The sequence below is a fragment of the Uloborus diversus genome, chromosome 4, assembly GCF_026930045.1.
Source record: "Uloborus diversus isolate 005 chromosome 4, Udiv.v.3.1, whole genome shotgun sequence".
Taxonomy (NCBI): Eukaryota; Metazoa; Arthropoda; class Arachnida; order Araneae; family Uloboridae; genus Uloborus; species Uloborus diversus.
Window position 1 is genome coordinate 61,268,278 of NC_072734.1, and position 14,034 is coordinate 61,282,311.

A 14,034-nucleotide genomic window follows, 5' to 3' on the forward strand; every position below is an offset into this window, starting at 1 on the left:
CCAAAATTTTAAAAGTATTTTTTTCTGAAAGAGCATGTTTAAAAACATAGGATCAGACCATTTTTTCAATAATTTATTTAAGTTTAATATTTTTAAAAAATTACTTAAATCAGAGCGCTTTCATTGTTTACGGCTTCTGCCGCTGACATCACAAATGATGAAATGCCATTCAGTGTTGCCATTCACAGTGCAAAATATTTAATTCCCATCTTTACTCATGTGTATTGGCAACGATATGGTTGGTAGCAAGCGTAGAGCTCAATTTTAATTTGCTGCTTGATTATCATAACGTGGAAACATAGTAGAAAGATGCGTCATCAAGACCATGCCTTGTTTGAAAAATTGGACATTTAAAAAAAAATAATTAAAAAAAAACTTGGGAATATAAAAGTAGTTTTTGGGTCCACGTTATTATTTTTTTTGCTCATTCTATCCATTTCAATCACTAAAAGTACTGCTTTTGACTGAAGGAAACCACCCTATTTGTTGTGCAATCCAGGGTAAAGGTTTCTGACAGAGCGTGAGACCATGAGAATCGTGAATTTTTAAAAGAAATCTCAACTGGAAAAATATGTTGATGTTGGACTTTCACGCAATTTTGTCATGTCTATCAAACTGAATAATAAGATTCTAAAAGGAATCTCTCTCATTTTTTAAAAATCTCACTCTAATTTCAACAGAGGGAGAGATTTTCTCACCCAAATTTTTTCCTCTAATGTGAACCCTGGCACAATCTATGTAACAGTTGTACATTTACTCAAAATAAAAATCAAATGTTTGGCATATTCATGATTCAGCCATCATAGATAAAATTATTATTTATGCAAACATAAACTTTATTAAAAACTCTAAAAATTTTATCCAAATTGAATGGAGATGTGGATAAATGAGGTTCTACTGTAGCTCAGTTTGAAAGCAATGTGGCAAAATTGAATTTTTCTGAGAATGAGTCATCACTGTAACTTTAATTGGAGTTGATGTTTTAAGTGGGGTTCCTCAGGGATCAGTGTTAGGGCCTCTTTTGTTTATGTATATTTATGAATGACATCAATGAAAATATTTCTGGAAGCATGAATTGTTTTGCTGACGATGTAAAAGTTATGGGGATTGTCGAAAATGAAGAACAAGTAAAACAGCTGCAAGAGGATTTAGATCATATTACTAAGTGGGCAGGATAAATGGGGTATGGCAGTTAATGTAGGGAAATGTCAAGTGCTACACTTAGGTCATGGAAATAAACGTATGAGATATCGTTTACAGGGTTCAGTCATAAATCAGGCAGAAAATTATATGGATCTGGGTATCTTTATTAATCAGGACTTCAAGTTTAGTCAACAGTGCAGTATTGCTAGTAACAAAGCCAACAAAATGCTTGGGTTTATCAATACATCTATTTCAAACAAATCTAAGAAAGTTCTTCTGCCTTTATATAGGAGTTTAGTAAGACCTCATTTGGAGTATGCTGTTCATTTTTGGTCGCCTTATCTGAAGAAAGATATTTTTGTATTGGAAAGGGTTCAAAGAAGGGTAACTAAATTAGTAAGGGGACTCTCAGATTTAGATTATGATACCAGACTTAATAGGCTTAACATGTATAGCCTGGAACAAAGGAGAGTCAGAGGGGACATGATTCAGTTATTTAAATTTATCAAAATGAAAGATGTAAATGGATTAAATTTTTGCGGGGAAAGCAGGACAAGGGGTCATTGTTTTAAGCTATTTAAATCTCAGGCTAACTTGGAAATCAGGAAAAACTACTACTTTAGCAGGGTCGTGGGCACTTGGAATAGCTTACCGGAAGAGGCGGTAATGAGCAAGGGAGTGGATAGCTTTAAGAGGGCCATTGACCTTCATTGGGGACTAATTAATTGACTAGGACCAGCCTAGCTGGGCCCAGAGCCTGTTGCTGGTCGTCACATTAGTATTTGTATTTGTATTTGATGTCCTTTTTCAAGGGTGCCCATCCCCCCCTCAAATGCTTCAAAATACCCCCCATAATTAGAGCCCCCTAAATGAGGTCAAATTCCTCCCCCTTCACAACTTTAACGGTTGCAATCTCCGCCATGACCCCCCCCCCCCCTGGCGGACACCCTTCTTGCCTTCTTTGTAGCAAATATTCAATGAGATTATTACATACTTTTGAAATTATGTCTCAAAAGTATGTCCGAATCACATAGACCACATGGTTTACTGTTGATATTCCACTTTATGTTTCACTATGGCTGATTTAAAAAAAAATGAAAAAAAAAACATTGAATAGTATTAAGGTACGGAAAGCATGCATTGAACTCAACTGTTACTCTTAACATTCTCTCTCCTTGATTGGTGTAGGTAACCAATGAGTGGAAGGCTTCAATGATATACTTATTTTTCAAATTGTACAGGGGCCTCATTGTTTGATGAAATTTAACCCTTTAGGATGAAACACAAATTTTCCACGGCAAGTCAAAGTGTATTAGATTTTTTGATGTACCGTGTATATATATATATATATATATATATATATATATATATATATATATATATATATATATATCATGTATGATTTTAATCTGCATGACACTTATTTTCACAACTTTTAGTCCTAGACACATATTTTCAATTTAAAAATCATCAAAATAAATTTCCGAGTTAAGATATTAAAAGACTGAAGCAAAAAGTTTTAAAAAAAATATGAAATCTAATTTTTTATGTTCGATTTCATATTTTTCAATTCAACCCGCCTAAATCCACCTGTCTGTAGTGAACCCCCACTCACATGGAACTTTGATTGGTAGAGTGGTGAAGGTATTTCATTTCTTTGATCACGTAAGTCACAGGCATTACAAAAAAAAAAAAAAAGCCATTATTTACGACCAAATATTCACCCATACATAAAATGCAGAGTTTTGGGAGTTATACCACTCTACACTTGTATTTTTCAGGAGATAAGTAGCAGATTAATAAATGTGATTTTTTACTCAAATTCTAAAAGCGCTTGTACTGTGTTTTTGCTATCATACTGCAACATTGTGTTTTATTTTTCAATAGCAATGAAAAGAATAAATATATACAGTTTTTTTGCTTCAATAATTGCCATAATTGTTCGTTTGAAAGAGTGGTAGGTTCCTATCTCATTTTCAGTATGGTCCCTAGGAATTTTGAACTCTAATTTCTCCTTGAATTTTGACGGTAAATGTTTCGAATATTGTGCTATTGTTGGTTTTTCCATGTTTGTGATTTTTTTTAAATATGTATGAGAACATGAGGGGCACACAAAAAAGTAAATTTTGTATTTTTTACAGAATTTTTTATTTGCTGCAAACTTTTAATACCCTAACTCTGCATCTTTTTTTTTTTTGAACCATTCTTACAATTGGAAACATGCGTCTAGGATTAGCAGTTGCAAAGATTGAGGTCATGCTGTTGAAACGGGGATACATTGTATACATTTAGATTAATATATATTAGTTCACCACTTCTTTCAAGCCACATGGACTCTTGAATTTACACTGGTTTGATGATTATAAGTCAATATAGGATAGATGAGCAGGAAACTTTCAAGAAACTGGAGGAGTACTATAATCCGCCGAATCGAACCGGAATCCATATTCTGTAATGCTAAAAACGAACTGAAGACACCCACATTTGATGTAGCTCCCATGATGTAAAATGGCAGTGCCTTCCCAACCGTTACTAATCTCTTCTGACGGCTTGGAGCTTCCAGTAATGCAGCCGCAAGGTCGACCCTAAATGGTGAGAGAAAGAAAGATATTTTACTAAAAGTAGCTGTAGCAAAATATGGACTATCCAAAAGTCATCCAGAACATCAGTCAACCATAAGAATTTGGGAAGGCTAGCAGAATTTTTACTGGTCACTGCTTCAACCTCAACCCACCTAAAATCACCTGTCTGTATTGAACCCCCACTCACATTGAACTTTGATTGGTAGAGTGGTGAGGGTATTTTATTTGTTTTTAAGGGGGAGTGTTTTGGTCTCCTTGGTTTTTGCATGTATGCATGCTTTAAATCCAAACCTGCAGTTTCTCCTCTAATAGGATTAGTAAGTCCATTTCAGATTCTTTGGCATGCGGCATGGTTTGAGAAATTTAGGAAAGAATTTTAGGGGTAACATGTTGGAAAAAGAACTAAAGTGGCATAATGAATGTCATCAATGACTCAACTAGTAGGGATTATCTTTAGTAGGAGGAAATGCTGACTCCATTATATGTAATCAAACTTTCATTTTTATGAGGCTTCAAATATAATACTAAAAACAAAATATTTGTTAAATGTTTTTTTGTTTATTTTTCTTTAATTTTTCTGAAATTTTTGTGGTTTAATTTAAACAATCAATATACTTGCATAACAAAATTTCTAATAGTATTACATTAAAATTATATTGTATTTTGTTCAAAGAGAGTAAATATTGTACTTGAAAGAGAAAAAAAAAATCAGAGCAGTTTTAGTTGTACTTCATGCCACCAATATTTACAATTTTAAATCTTAACATTTGAAGAGAAAGTATAGAAATTTAAAGTTCTAATACAAATAAATGTGCATATTGAAAGAAACAATGATGAGTATCATGTAAAAGGGGGGTTATTAGGTTCATATAGGGCATACTAAAACGCAATCTTTTTCAAACATTGTGATGTATTATGGGAATGCTGGAATGTTGTGCAAGAAGAGGAGATGAGGGACTGCATGAACTTTAGGTTCAGGATCCCGCTATGGCTTGATCAGAGCCTGGTAAAGAAAGCAAGGATTTTATTTTATGAATGAAAAATTGCCTTTACCTGTTTTCCTCGAGGAATCATTGCAGGTTTTTCATCTTCCTCGGGAGGGGAGGGCAGCTCAGCCAGACGCTTGGAGGATTTGGCGGCTTTGCGAATGGAATGGGAGAGGGTGTTAGAGGAGGATTCGGCTTCGAACACTCGTTCCCCGACATCGGGAGAATATAAGATGTTGTCTACTGTGGTTCCAAAACTGCTGTAATTCAGCAGCTCATAATGTTTCGTCACCTGAAAAAAAGCATGTACATTGCAAGGCATTTATAATTTGTTGGAAATAAGATGTAACATTCTATTTCATGCACCTCCTATTCTCTATGTAAATAATTTATAGAAATGACACTTTTTGACATCTATGATAATTTGCCAAAACTTTTTTCCCCTCGTAATCGAAAAAGAAAAACGCATATAATTTGCATGCGTATTATAAGTATAAAAACTAGCTGAAGTGGTTGCTCACTCTCCTTTTTCACTACTCATGTGTAAGTGCAGATAAATGTGTTTTGTTTCAAATGATGAGAAGGCACGATTTTGATTTTTGAACATAAATAATTTTTATGTTTTTAATTGAATTTAACATAATTTAAAGTAATTTTTTTATGCACAATTAGAAATACAGCACTTTTCTTCATTAACAATAAATAAATGCAACTCGTTAATTAAATATTATACACAAATAATATAACATCTTGTCGTCATGGTTCCTTGAAAACATGGTCTAAAGTGTCAAAATTTATCACATGTGAAAAGTCTGCAAATCCTGATTAAAAGTTACAAAGACACTTAATAATTATTTGAAACTTTTTTGCACCTTGTAAAAAATTTTTTTACGTAAATCAATCCTACATTCATAGTTTTTGTTATCATCTGTGACTGTTTACACATGCATAAGCTTTCCTGTGTGCTTCACAGTAGTATTTGGGATATATAGTGGCTCCTAAAAGTCTTCGTACACCTACGACTTTCAATGAAATAAGCCCCTATCCATTGGTTAGAATTAATATTTCAGAATAGGTATTTAAGTATAAGGTCTATGATCAATTTTTAACAAAACTACATGAAAAGTTTTTTTTTAATACTAAAACTTAATTTTTTAAAAATCAAAAACCAAAAAGTGCCGGAAATTTATCTCACAAAAATCTTTGTACACTTTAAAAAATGTCTATATATTATTGAATAAAATAACTTTTTATTAAGTTATTATTTAGTAGAATATCATACAGTATCAATAACACCTTTTGAACATCTGGGAATAATTTCATTCTTTTTTTCTTTCTTTTTTTTTGCGTAATTTTTAGTAAGTGTTCAACCACACTTTGAGTCTTACTTTTAATAGCTCTATTTTCGTTTCAAAGCCGTATTTTCATAATCTAGCCTGCAGATATCTCTAAATATGTTACATTAAGTTCAAATCTGGAGATTGAGGAGGTATTTTCTAAACTTTAGAACAATTTTCGAGGCACTAGATGCAAACGTTGAAAACCGTGTGCTTCTTATCGTTATCTTGATCAAAAACAAAGTTGTTTCCAATAAACAAATTTTTGGCTAAAAATTCAAAATTGGTTTTTAAAATATTTAAAGGAACAGCATGATTCATTATTTTGTCAAAAAATTCCAAACTACCAAGTACTTATGCTGATATGCACCCTCACACTAGAACACCTCCACCGTCCTGATTAAGTGATATAACTAAGTCTTAAGATTCAGTTTCTAATTTTTTTCTTCTATTTACAATTATGCAACAATTTAACCAAAAATGTTGAATTCATTTTAATCCGTAACTAAGACGTAATTCCAAAACGATTTGAGTTTATTTACCATTGATTTTGCTATGAAAAGCGTAAGCTTTCTTTTTTTCGCATGACCAAGAGAATTTCTGCGGGACGAAGTCCAATTTAATAAAGCTAACCAGAGAACTTGGCGAACAATTTTAGGTGAAAATTAAATGTAAAAAATTTCATTTAACTCTGTAGAAACTTTTACAGCACTCAAATGTGTAATTTTCATATTTTTTTCTTACTTTAAATCTCCAATCACGCTTTGTCAACTTTGCTGGTTGATCTTTTCTTTCCTTGTTTTCGGGCTGATTCTTTTCTTTAAAGCATTTTATCAAGCACTTTACTATAGAATGGAATAAATTATCTAATTTAGAGACATTTCAAACCAATTTATCGCTGCTGTGAGGAAAAAATTCAAATTTCGAATGGTGTTTGTTGTTTTTCACGAATAGCAGCCATTTTAAAGTAAGAAGCACAATACTAAGGAATAAATAAACAAAAAATTAAAGCCAAATGACTTATAAGGGTCAACACAATGCAAAAATGTTGGAAAAATGGCATATGATAATTTTAATCATGAATTTATTCGAAAATATTTGAGTGTACGATAACTCTTGTGGTGTGTTATTTCTCTGTCTCTTCGTTTTTTCATCCATTTCAAAAAGAAGATCCGTCAATATTTTGAAAAAACTACTGGGTTGTATTTAGAATGACATAGGAATGACGTGAAAAAATATTGGACTTCATATTCGAATTTAGTTTCGCGTTATTTTGGTTTCACTAAAAAATTTCAAAGTGTACAAACACTTTTGGGAGCCACTGTAGGCACCCTAGCAAGAAAGCAGGCATGGCATGGGCATAGTTACGTGTTAAGCCCAAATTCCATTAATTAGTTTTGATGTATGTTATTTCAGATATATGCATCCACGTAAAGTCCATTAAATGCTAAAAAGCAGAAAAGGTTTATTTAGTCAGTCATTATTTAGGATTTACAGTAGACAATTAGTGGATCAATGAAGATTCACGGAACAATTTCTTGCAAAGAGGTGAGTGGTTAAAAGACAACATTCAATGTTTAATAAAGAATTATGATGACATAAAAAAATACTTAAACTAACAAAACAGTAAACTGCAAGATTGTGGAAATCATCTAAAATCATGCATTCAAAAAGAATTTGAACACCAGAATATGGCCATCTATGAAAATATGAGACTTTTAGCTCAATGCATGTTTTAACATTTTACAGGTGAGACAAAAAACATTTCACTCTGCCCACTTACTTTTCCCAAATCAATTGTTTGAATAACTTTTGGTGCAGGACTTCACTTTTGTTTTCTTTTTTGAATTAGCTGTACTGGCGAATTAGTTCATAAAAATTATTTGGACTGAGCTGATTTTGAAATGAAACAGGTCTTTGACCTGATCAAGAGAGATTAAATACAAATTGTTTTGTGGCGAGATAGCATCAATAAAGAAGTATCAAATTCAGGGCTCATAGCAAGTGGAAAAAAATATATAGGAGTTTAACAGGAAAAATATAGGAGTTAGATAGCAAAATATATAGGAGTTTGATAGCAAAATATATAGGAGTTTGGTAGCAAAATATATAGGATTTTAAAATAAAAAATATAGGAGTTTGATAGAAAAACAATAGGAATTTCAAAAACATATAGCATCTAATATGTTTGGAGCTTTAAAAAAGTATGAAAAAACATAAAAAAACAGAGATCCAGTATAAATACAATTCCAGAATGCATGAAGTCATAGCAATGAAAAGAGTCAAAGAAGAGAGAGCAAATGAATTTTTGTACCCATGGTTACTTATATGAATCCTGTTCGTTTAAGACAACTTTGATTCAACTAAGCAAAATTGTGTGTGCGTTTTTTTTTTTTTTTTTACGTGGAATTCACCATACAATTTCAGAGAACTTTATTAAATTTTCGGCCAAACATGATATCATAAGAAGTATACCGCCAAATTATCCGTTCTCTGATTCTTTAAAGAATTTTTTACCAAAACAGCATTAAAAAGCAATTACAAAATTCAGATTTTAGTACTTCGGAAAATACATCTCTTATTGATTGCTAAAACTAAGTAATAATTAATTTGGACATTCTTTTTTCAATGTCTTAAATCTACCCATAGTTCTCAATATTGGTACGTCATTACTTCAATGCTAACACTAACGATGAAAAGTTGAAAAGTCCATTCAACTCCATGTTTCTCTCGTCTTACTGGTTTTGTTGGACATATCAAGAGAGAATCGTTACAAAAAGTGTGCAACACTCTGCCTCCCCAACGTTTCACTATTTACAGAAAAAGAAACTAATTTTTTTAAACAAAGGCAAAGAAGAAGAAAAATTGATCAAAAGTTTTTTCATTTTTGGGTAGAATTTAACATTCAATGAAGAAAATGTAGGAGTTAGTGAGAAAATATAGGAAATATAGGAGAATAACTGACAAATTTGAAAATATAGGAAATATAGGAGATATAGGAGGACTATGAGCCCTGCAAATTATAAAAACTTTTGAAAATTCACACATTCATCGATTGAGCTAGTTTCAACACTAACGCCACATATTTAAATCCAAAATGCAAAAACTCAGGCTGTTGTGGCTGAAATTAGTTGCACTTCAATTAAATTTCAGCATTTTAAACTTACCTCATCATAAAAAACTGATGCATGTTTTGTAGACACAAAATTACAATGACCATAATTTGTAAAGCATACGTCCATATCTGCACCTGTAAAGGAAAATAATATTCTAAATGATGCGCTGTAAAGCTTCTCTTTGAAAACATTGTCTGTTGAATCATCCTAGAACTTCAAACAGCGTCTGAACCAAATATGACGCATACCCTAATCGAAGTGCAAATTTTTAATTTAAAAAAAGGGGGTTTTAACACTGTAAGGCAGCGATCAGCTACCTAAATTGACTTCAAATTATATGCAATATTGTATCTGTACTACTTATTAAATAGTTGATTTAATTTGATAAAATAATGTTATGTGAACACTGTTGACTCACGTAGAAATGTTTTCACCCATAAGTATATTGCTTGTTTTAAAACTGATAAAATGGTGACCATAAATTTTCAAACACTTTGGACATTAAACCTATTGTTTCAGAAAATGGAAACCGAGGAAAAAATATTGTTCGCAATCGACTGAAAATAGGCTCGAGATCAACCGGTCAATTGCGATCGACGGGTTGCCGACCGCTGCTGTAAGGTAAAGACACCAGCAGTGGTCAGTGCTTAATAGTACTTCAGTAGTGGCCACTTCCAAGGTTTATGTTTGAAAAAATAGGGTTCCATGTTTCCCAATGGATTTAAATACCTCCTGCACGTTTGATGCCCTTTTACTGAAGTTCTAAACAGTGTTACCATTAATTTTTGAAATGTACCCAATTTCTGATTAATAATTACATCTGTTACTTTTCTAAATAAAAAATATTCCTTGAAACTAAATTCTACAGCATCACTTGTTTTGCAGGATTCCCTCATAATCTTACGATATCACATGCGTATTATAGACCAAAATACATGCTTGGCACAGTGGGATAGCTAATCCTAAATACAGTTTGATATCTTATAATAGCTAATACTAAAATTCAAATATCTGACTTCCTTAAATTTGTAGCAAGTAAATTAAAGTTTTCAAACATAACTTTCAGTTCTAAAAGACAACAAAATGTACTTCTTACTATGTGTTAAAAATTCAAACTAAAAGTAGCTGATAAAAGGTTAAAAAGTTTTGTTCCTTGACTTTTTCAAATTGTTATTTTTATTAGTTATTTTATTCTTTGACTTTAAACTTAATTATTTGTAATTGACTGAATAATATGTTTAAAATCATAAAACTTTATAAAATAGGGCAGGGGGTGGCAATAATAACAACTGGAAATTCAATTTTTAATTTCGTAACTTTTAACAGCAAGTCACTTAATATCTTCCAGAAGTTTTTATTTCTCTGTGTTAATTAGTGTGATACTTTCACAACCAGAGTATTAACCCCTTAAAATTCCCCCAAAAAATCTGATTTTTCATTTTTGCTTTCAGTGCATTTAAACCAAATCTCTGATATACATAAGTGGCATACTAAAACTAAATCAAGGGCAAATAATGTTGAAAGATAAGGGCATTGATTGGGAAAATTAAATTTATTTTTTAAGGTATTTCAAAGACACTTTAAAATTAAAACAAGTTAGAAACTTAAGTAAAACAGATTTATTTCTAACAACATAAAGCTGCATTACTGCATCCAAAAGAACGGTGAATATATTCTTACCAATTCCAAGATGCAATGACCTATAGCACATAGACACAGGGGGCCCTCTTTTTTCCAAAGGACAGACTACTGCACGACCCCTTACTTCACAAGAACCTATAAATGAGGGGAAAAAAACTTTAGCAACACCAAAGAGATTAACATTGTTTAGAATAGAGCAAATCCTTCGAGGTAAAAATAAAATCTCTATTTTGTCTTAGCCTATTTCACAAAAAAAAAAAAAAAAATCCCATGTCCAGCCAGTGTCATCTTGATCAAAAGTTTGTGGGCACTGAAATTTTAGAAATATACTAAAAAGAGGCATTATTATTTATATGCTTAGTATCAAGGCCGTAGCCAGCGAAGAGGGGGGTCCAGGGATCAGACCCCCCCCCCCCCCCCGAAATTTTCAATGTTTTAAAAAGTTCTGGGAAAAAGTTTGAAAAGAAAAAAAAATTACCTGAACTGTAACTAGTTCTGCTGAGCCGAACCTGTGGTTAGCGGTGGGGGTGGGGGGGACTGCTGCCCTTTAATGGTATGACAAAATTTATGGCAGTGTCTAGCAGATTCTTATGATGGAAGAAGGAGAAAAACAGTATTTAAGCTTTTCCGAAAGGAGTAGGTTTTAACTAACCTACTGAGCGGAAGTAATAATCCCAAATTACATTCAAATTCTTTAAACATTCAAGCAAGTAATGTTTCGTGATAAACACTTCTAAGGGTATAAAGGAATAAAATGCTCTTTTTAAACGCAGGCGATAATGGTCACTCAACCCTTCCAGTCGCTGCACCTAGTCTTTTTAAGAGAAACCAGATGTGTCTGTTTTACCTGAGGCTCCCTTCTTCATGCGCTCTGGAAGGAAGGAACTTCTTTGGGTTTAGGGAAATTCTTGAAAGGTATATATCAAAGCGCATGTTTTCGAAAGAAGATGTACTCTGTTTCTGCCGCAAGCTAAAACGAAAACTGATTACCTATTACCGGAAGTCTCACACCGCATTTTCTGTGGTTTCGACAACGGTCAAGTTCGCTGACAAGTCAGAATTGGTTATGTCGCTGTTTTGGGGAAAATTGAAAAAGAACTGATGTTTTATTTTCAAGAATAATAATATAAAAAATGAGATTAAGAAGCAAAATTTGCCGCCTGAAGAAGTAATAAATAACTTTGCATCAAAAAAAGACAGGATTTCGTTCTGTAACCTTTTAAGAGTATCCACTAAGTGGCATATCCCTCTCTCTAATACTATTTCTAAAACCAATAAGCTCAGGTTTTCAATGAAACTTATGTTGCATTATTTCATATTTAACAGAAAAAGTTTAAGGTTGATTGTTATTTTATTTATTTTTTTTCAAAAATACAGGAATTAAATCATTAATAAATATATTTTTTTACTTTTGCATAGAATGAAAATAGTTGGTCAAAATATGTCAAGCATGATTCGAAACTGCCGTTCGAATAGCAAAACGATTTCCAATTCTAAGCGAAAAGCAAATTTAAGTGGAACGATTTAACATTCCAATTAATTTTAATTTATTTCAAAATTTAACAAAAAGTAAGCTTCCAGAATCCAGAACATTTTGAATTTTAACAGAACAGCTCGTAATTTTTCATGAGTGATATGTTAATTTCAAGTTTTTTGATAATTATCATTCTAATTATGGGACTTTGGAGATTTCTGAGGATGCTTAAAGGAAATAGGAAATGAAAATGCATGCTGTTCACATTTAATCATCTTTTTTTTTTTTTTTTACTTTAGCAATATTATGTAACTTTGAGATGTGTGTAATGCTTGTGTAGTTTAACGTTATTATTGTTAGCATTATTTAGCATTATTATTAAAAGAAATCAAATATATTTGTGTGTTTTTCTTTTTCGTGGACTAAACTTTCATTAAAGGAATAAAAGCTTAGAATAAAGCCTTGAAATTTTTTCTTATTATTATTATCTCTTGAGCAATCATGAGCTGTTTATTGTTTTCACTTTACCATTGAATAACATCTATCCTTTGATTTTACTTTCCTATGTTCATAATGCAGTTGTCCATGTGCCTTGAAATCGAATTATTTATAAACGACTTTTCAGGGGTCATAGCGCATTTTGACGGTCAAAAAGTAGGAAAAGTAGGAAATTTTTGCAAAAAAGTAGGAAAAGTAGAACATTTTTTAACAAAAACTGGAAAATGTAGGACCAGTATTTTAATGCAAAAATAGGAAATTTTCAAAACAATTATGAAGTAATTGAACAATATTTTTCATGAAAAACTTCCTTTCATATTTTTAAATTGCCAGTACATATCTTACATCCAAAACATATAAATAAATGAACAAACAAACAAAATACAAACATAATTATACTTAACTGGAGTACGATATACACTTTTTTTAGGTCAACTCAACTTCTTATTTGAGTTATAAAAAATTACATTTCTTTGAAGTTTTTTTTTTTTTTTTCAAAATATCATTCGTAAGCATGAAATTAAAAAATGTGAACAATACTGATGTAGAAGCAATATTAGATTGTTGACTGCAAAAACTTCAAATTATAAGTAAAACTTACAACTTTTTAGAGCTGTTGGTGCATAAAGCTTTATCATCTTAATTTTACCATTTTTTTAAATTCTAATAAAACATCATTCATAAGCATGGGATCAAAAGACATGTACAATATGTATGTCGAAGCAATATTAGATTGTTGACCCCGGAAACTTGTAACCTTTTAGAACTGTTAGTACACAAGAATTTGCTATTTTCATTTATTATTTTTAAAGGCTACATCTTTAGTTAAATGCCTTATCCTAGAGCTCAGTTACATTTCCCCTAAAATTATTCTTTTAAATGAAAATTTTATAAATTTTAAATTGTAAATTTCCTTTTTTAAATACTAATATATAAATTTAACTAAATACTTCTAAAATGCTCGCCAAAAGCATGCAAGTAATTTATTAAAATAGAAAGAAGAAGAAGAAGAAGAAATATAATGTTTGTTCACTGTAATAGTAAATTTGAGTTTCTTGTTTCAAAGCAGTTTACATATTACCGGTAGAATTTGATACGAAAAACTTTATTATCCAGTATTGCAAGTTGACAGGCAGTATCTTGAACATAATATGAACAAATATGAAAAGATATCACTGAGCAAGAACAAATAAGACATGGGTGCCCCCCTGCAAAATTAAGGGCGCACCACCCCAAATATCACAAAAAACCCTACGT

The 14,034-nt window shown here is 31.7% G+C and overlaps 1 protein-coding gene across 1 annotated transcript in view; it reads right to left on the bottom strand.

Annotated features, from left to right (window-relative positions):
• Positions 1 to 2,847: 2,847 nt before the first annotated feature.
• Positions 2,848 to 14,034, bottom strand: part of LOC129220002 (PHD finger protein 12-like) — a 77,753-nt gene continuing 66,566 nt past the window's right edge. The window contains exons 12-15 of the mRNA XM_054854328.1: positions 10,845 to 10,940; positions 9,216 to 9,298; positions 4,779 to 5,003; positions 2,848 to 3,728 (exon numbers count right to left, since the gene is read on the bottom strand). Coding sequence (XP_054710303.1) covers positions 3,540 to 3,728; positions 4,779 to 5,003; positions 9,216 to 9,298; positions 10,845 to 10,940 — 593 coding nt within the window. The 3' untranslated portion in view covers positions 2,848 to 3,539. The remainder of the gene's footprint in view (positions 3,729 to 4,778; positions 5,004 to 9,215; positions 9,299 to 10,844; positions 10,941 to 14,034) is intronic.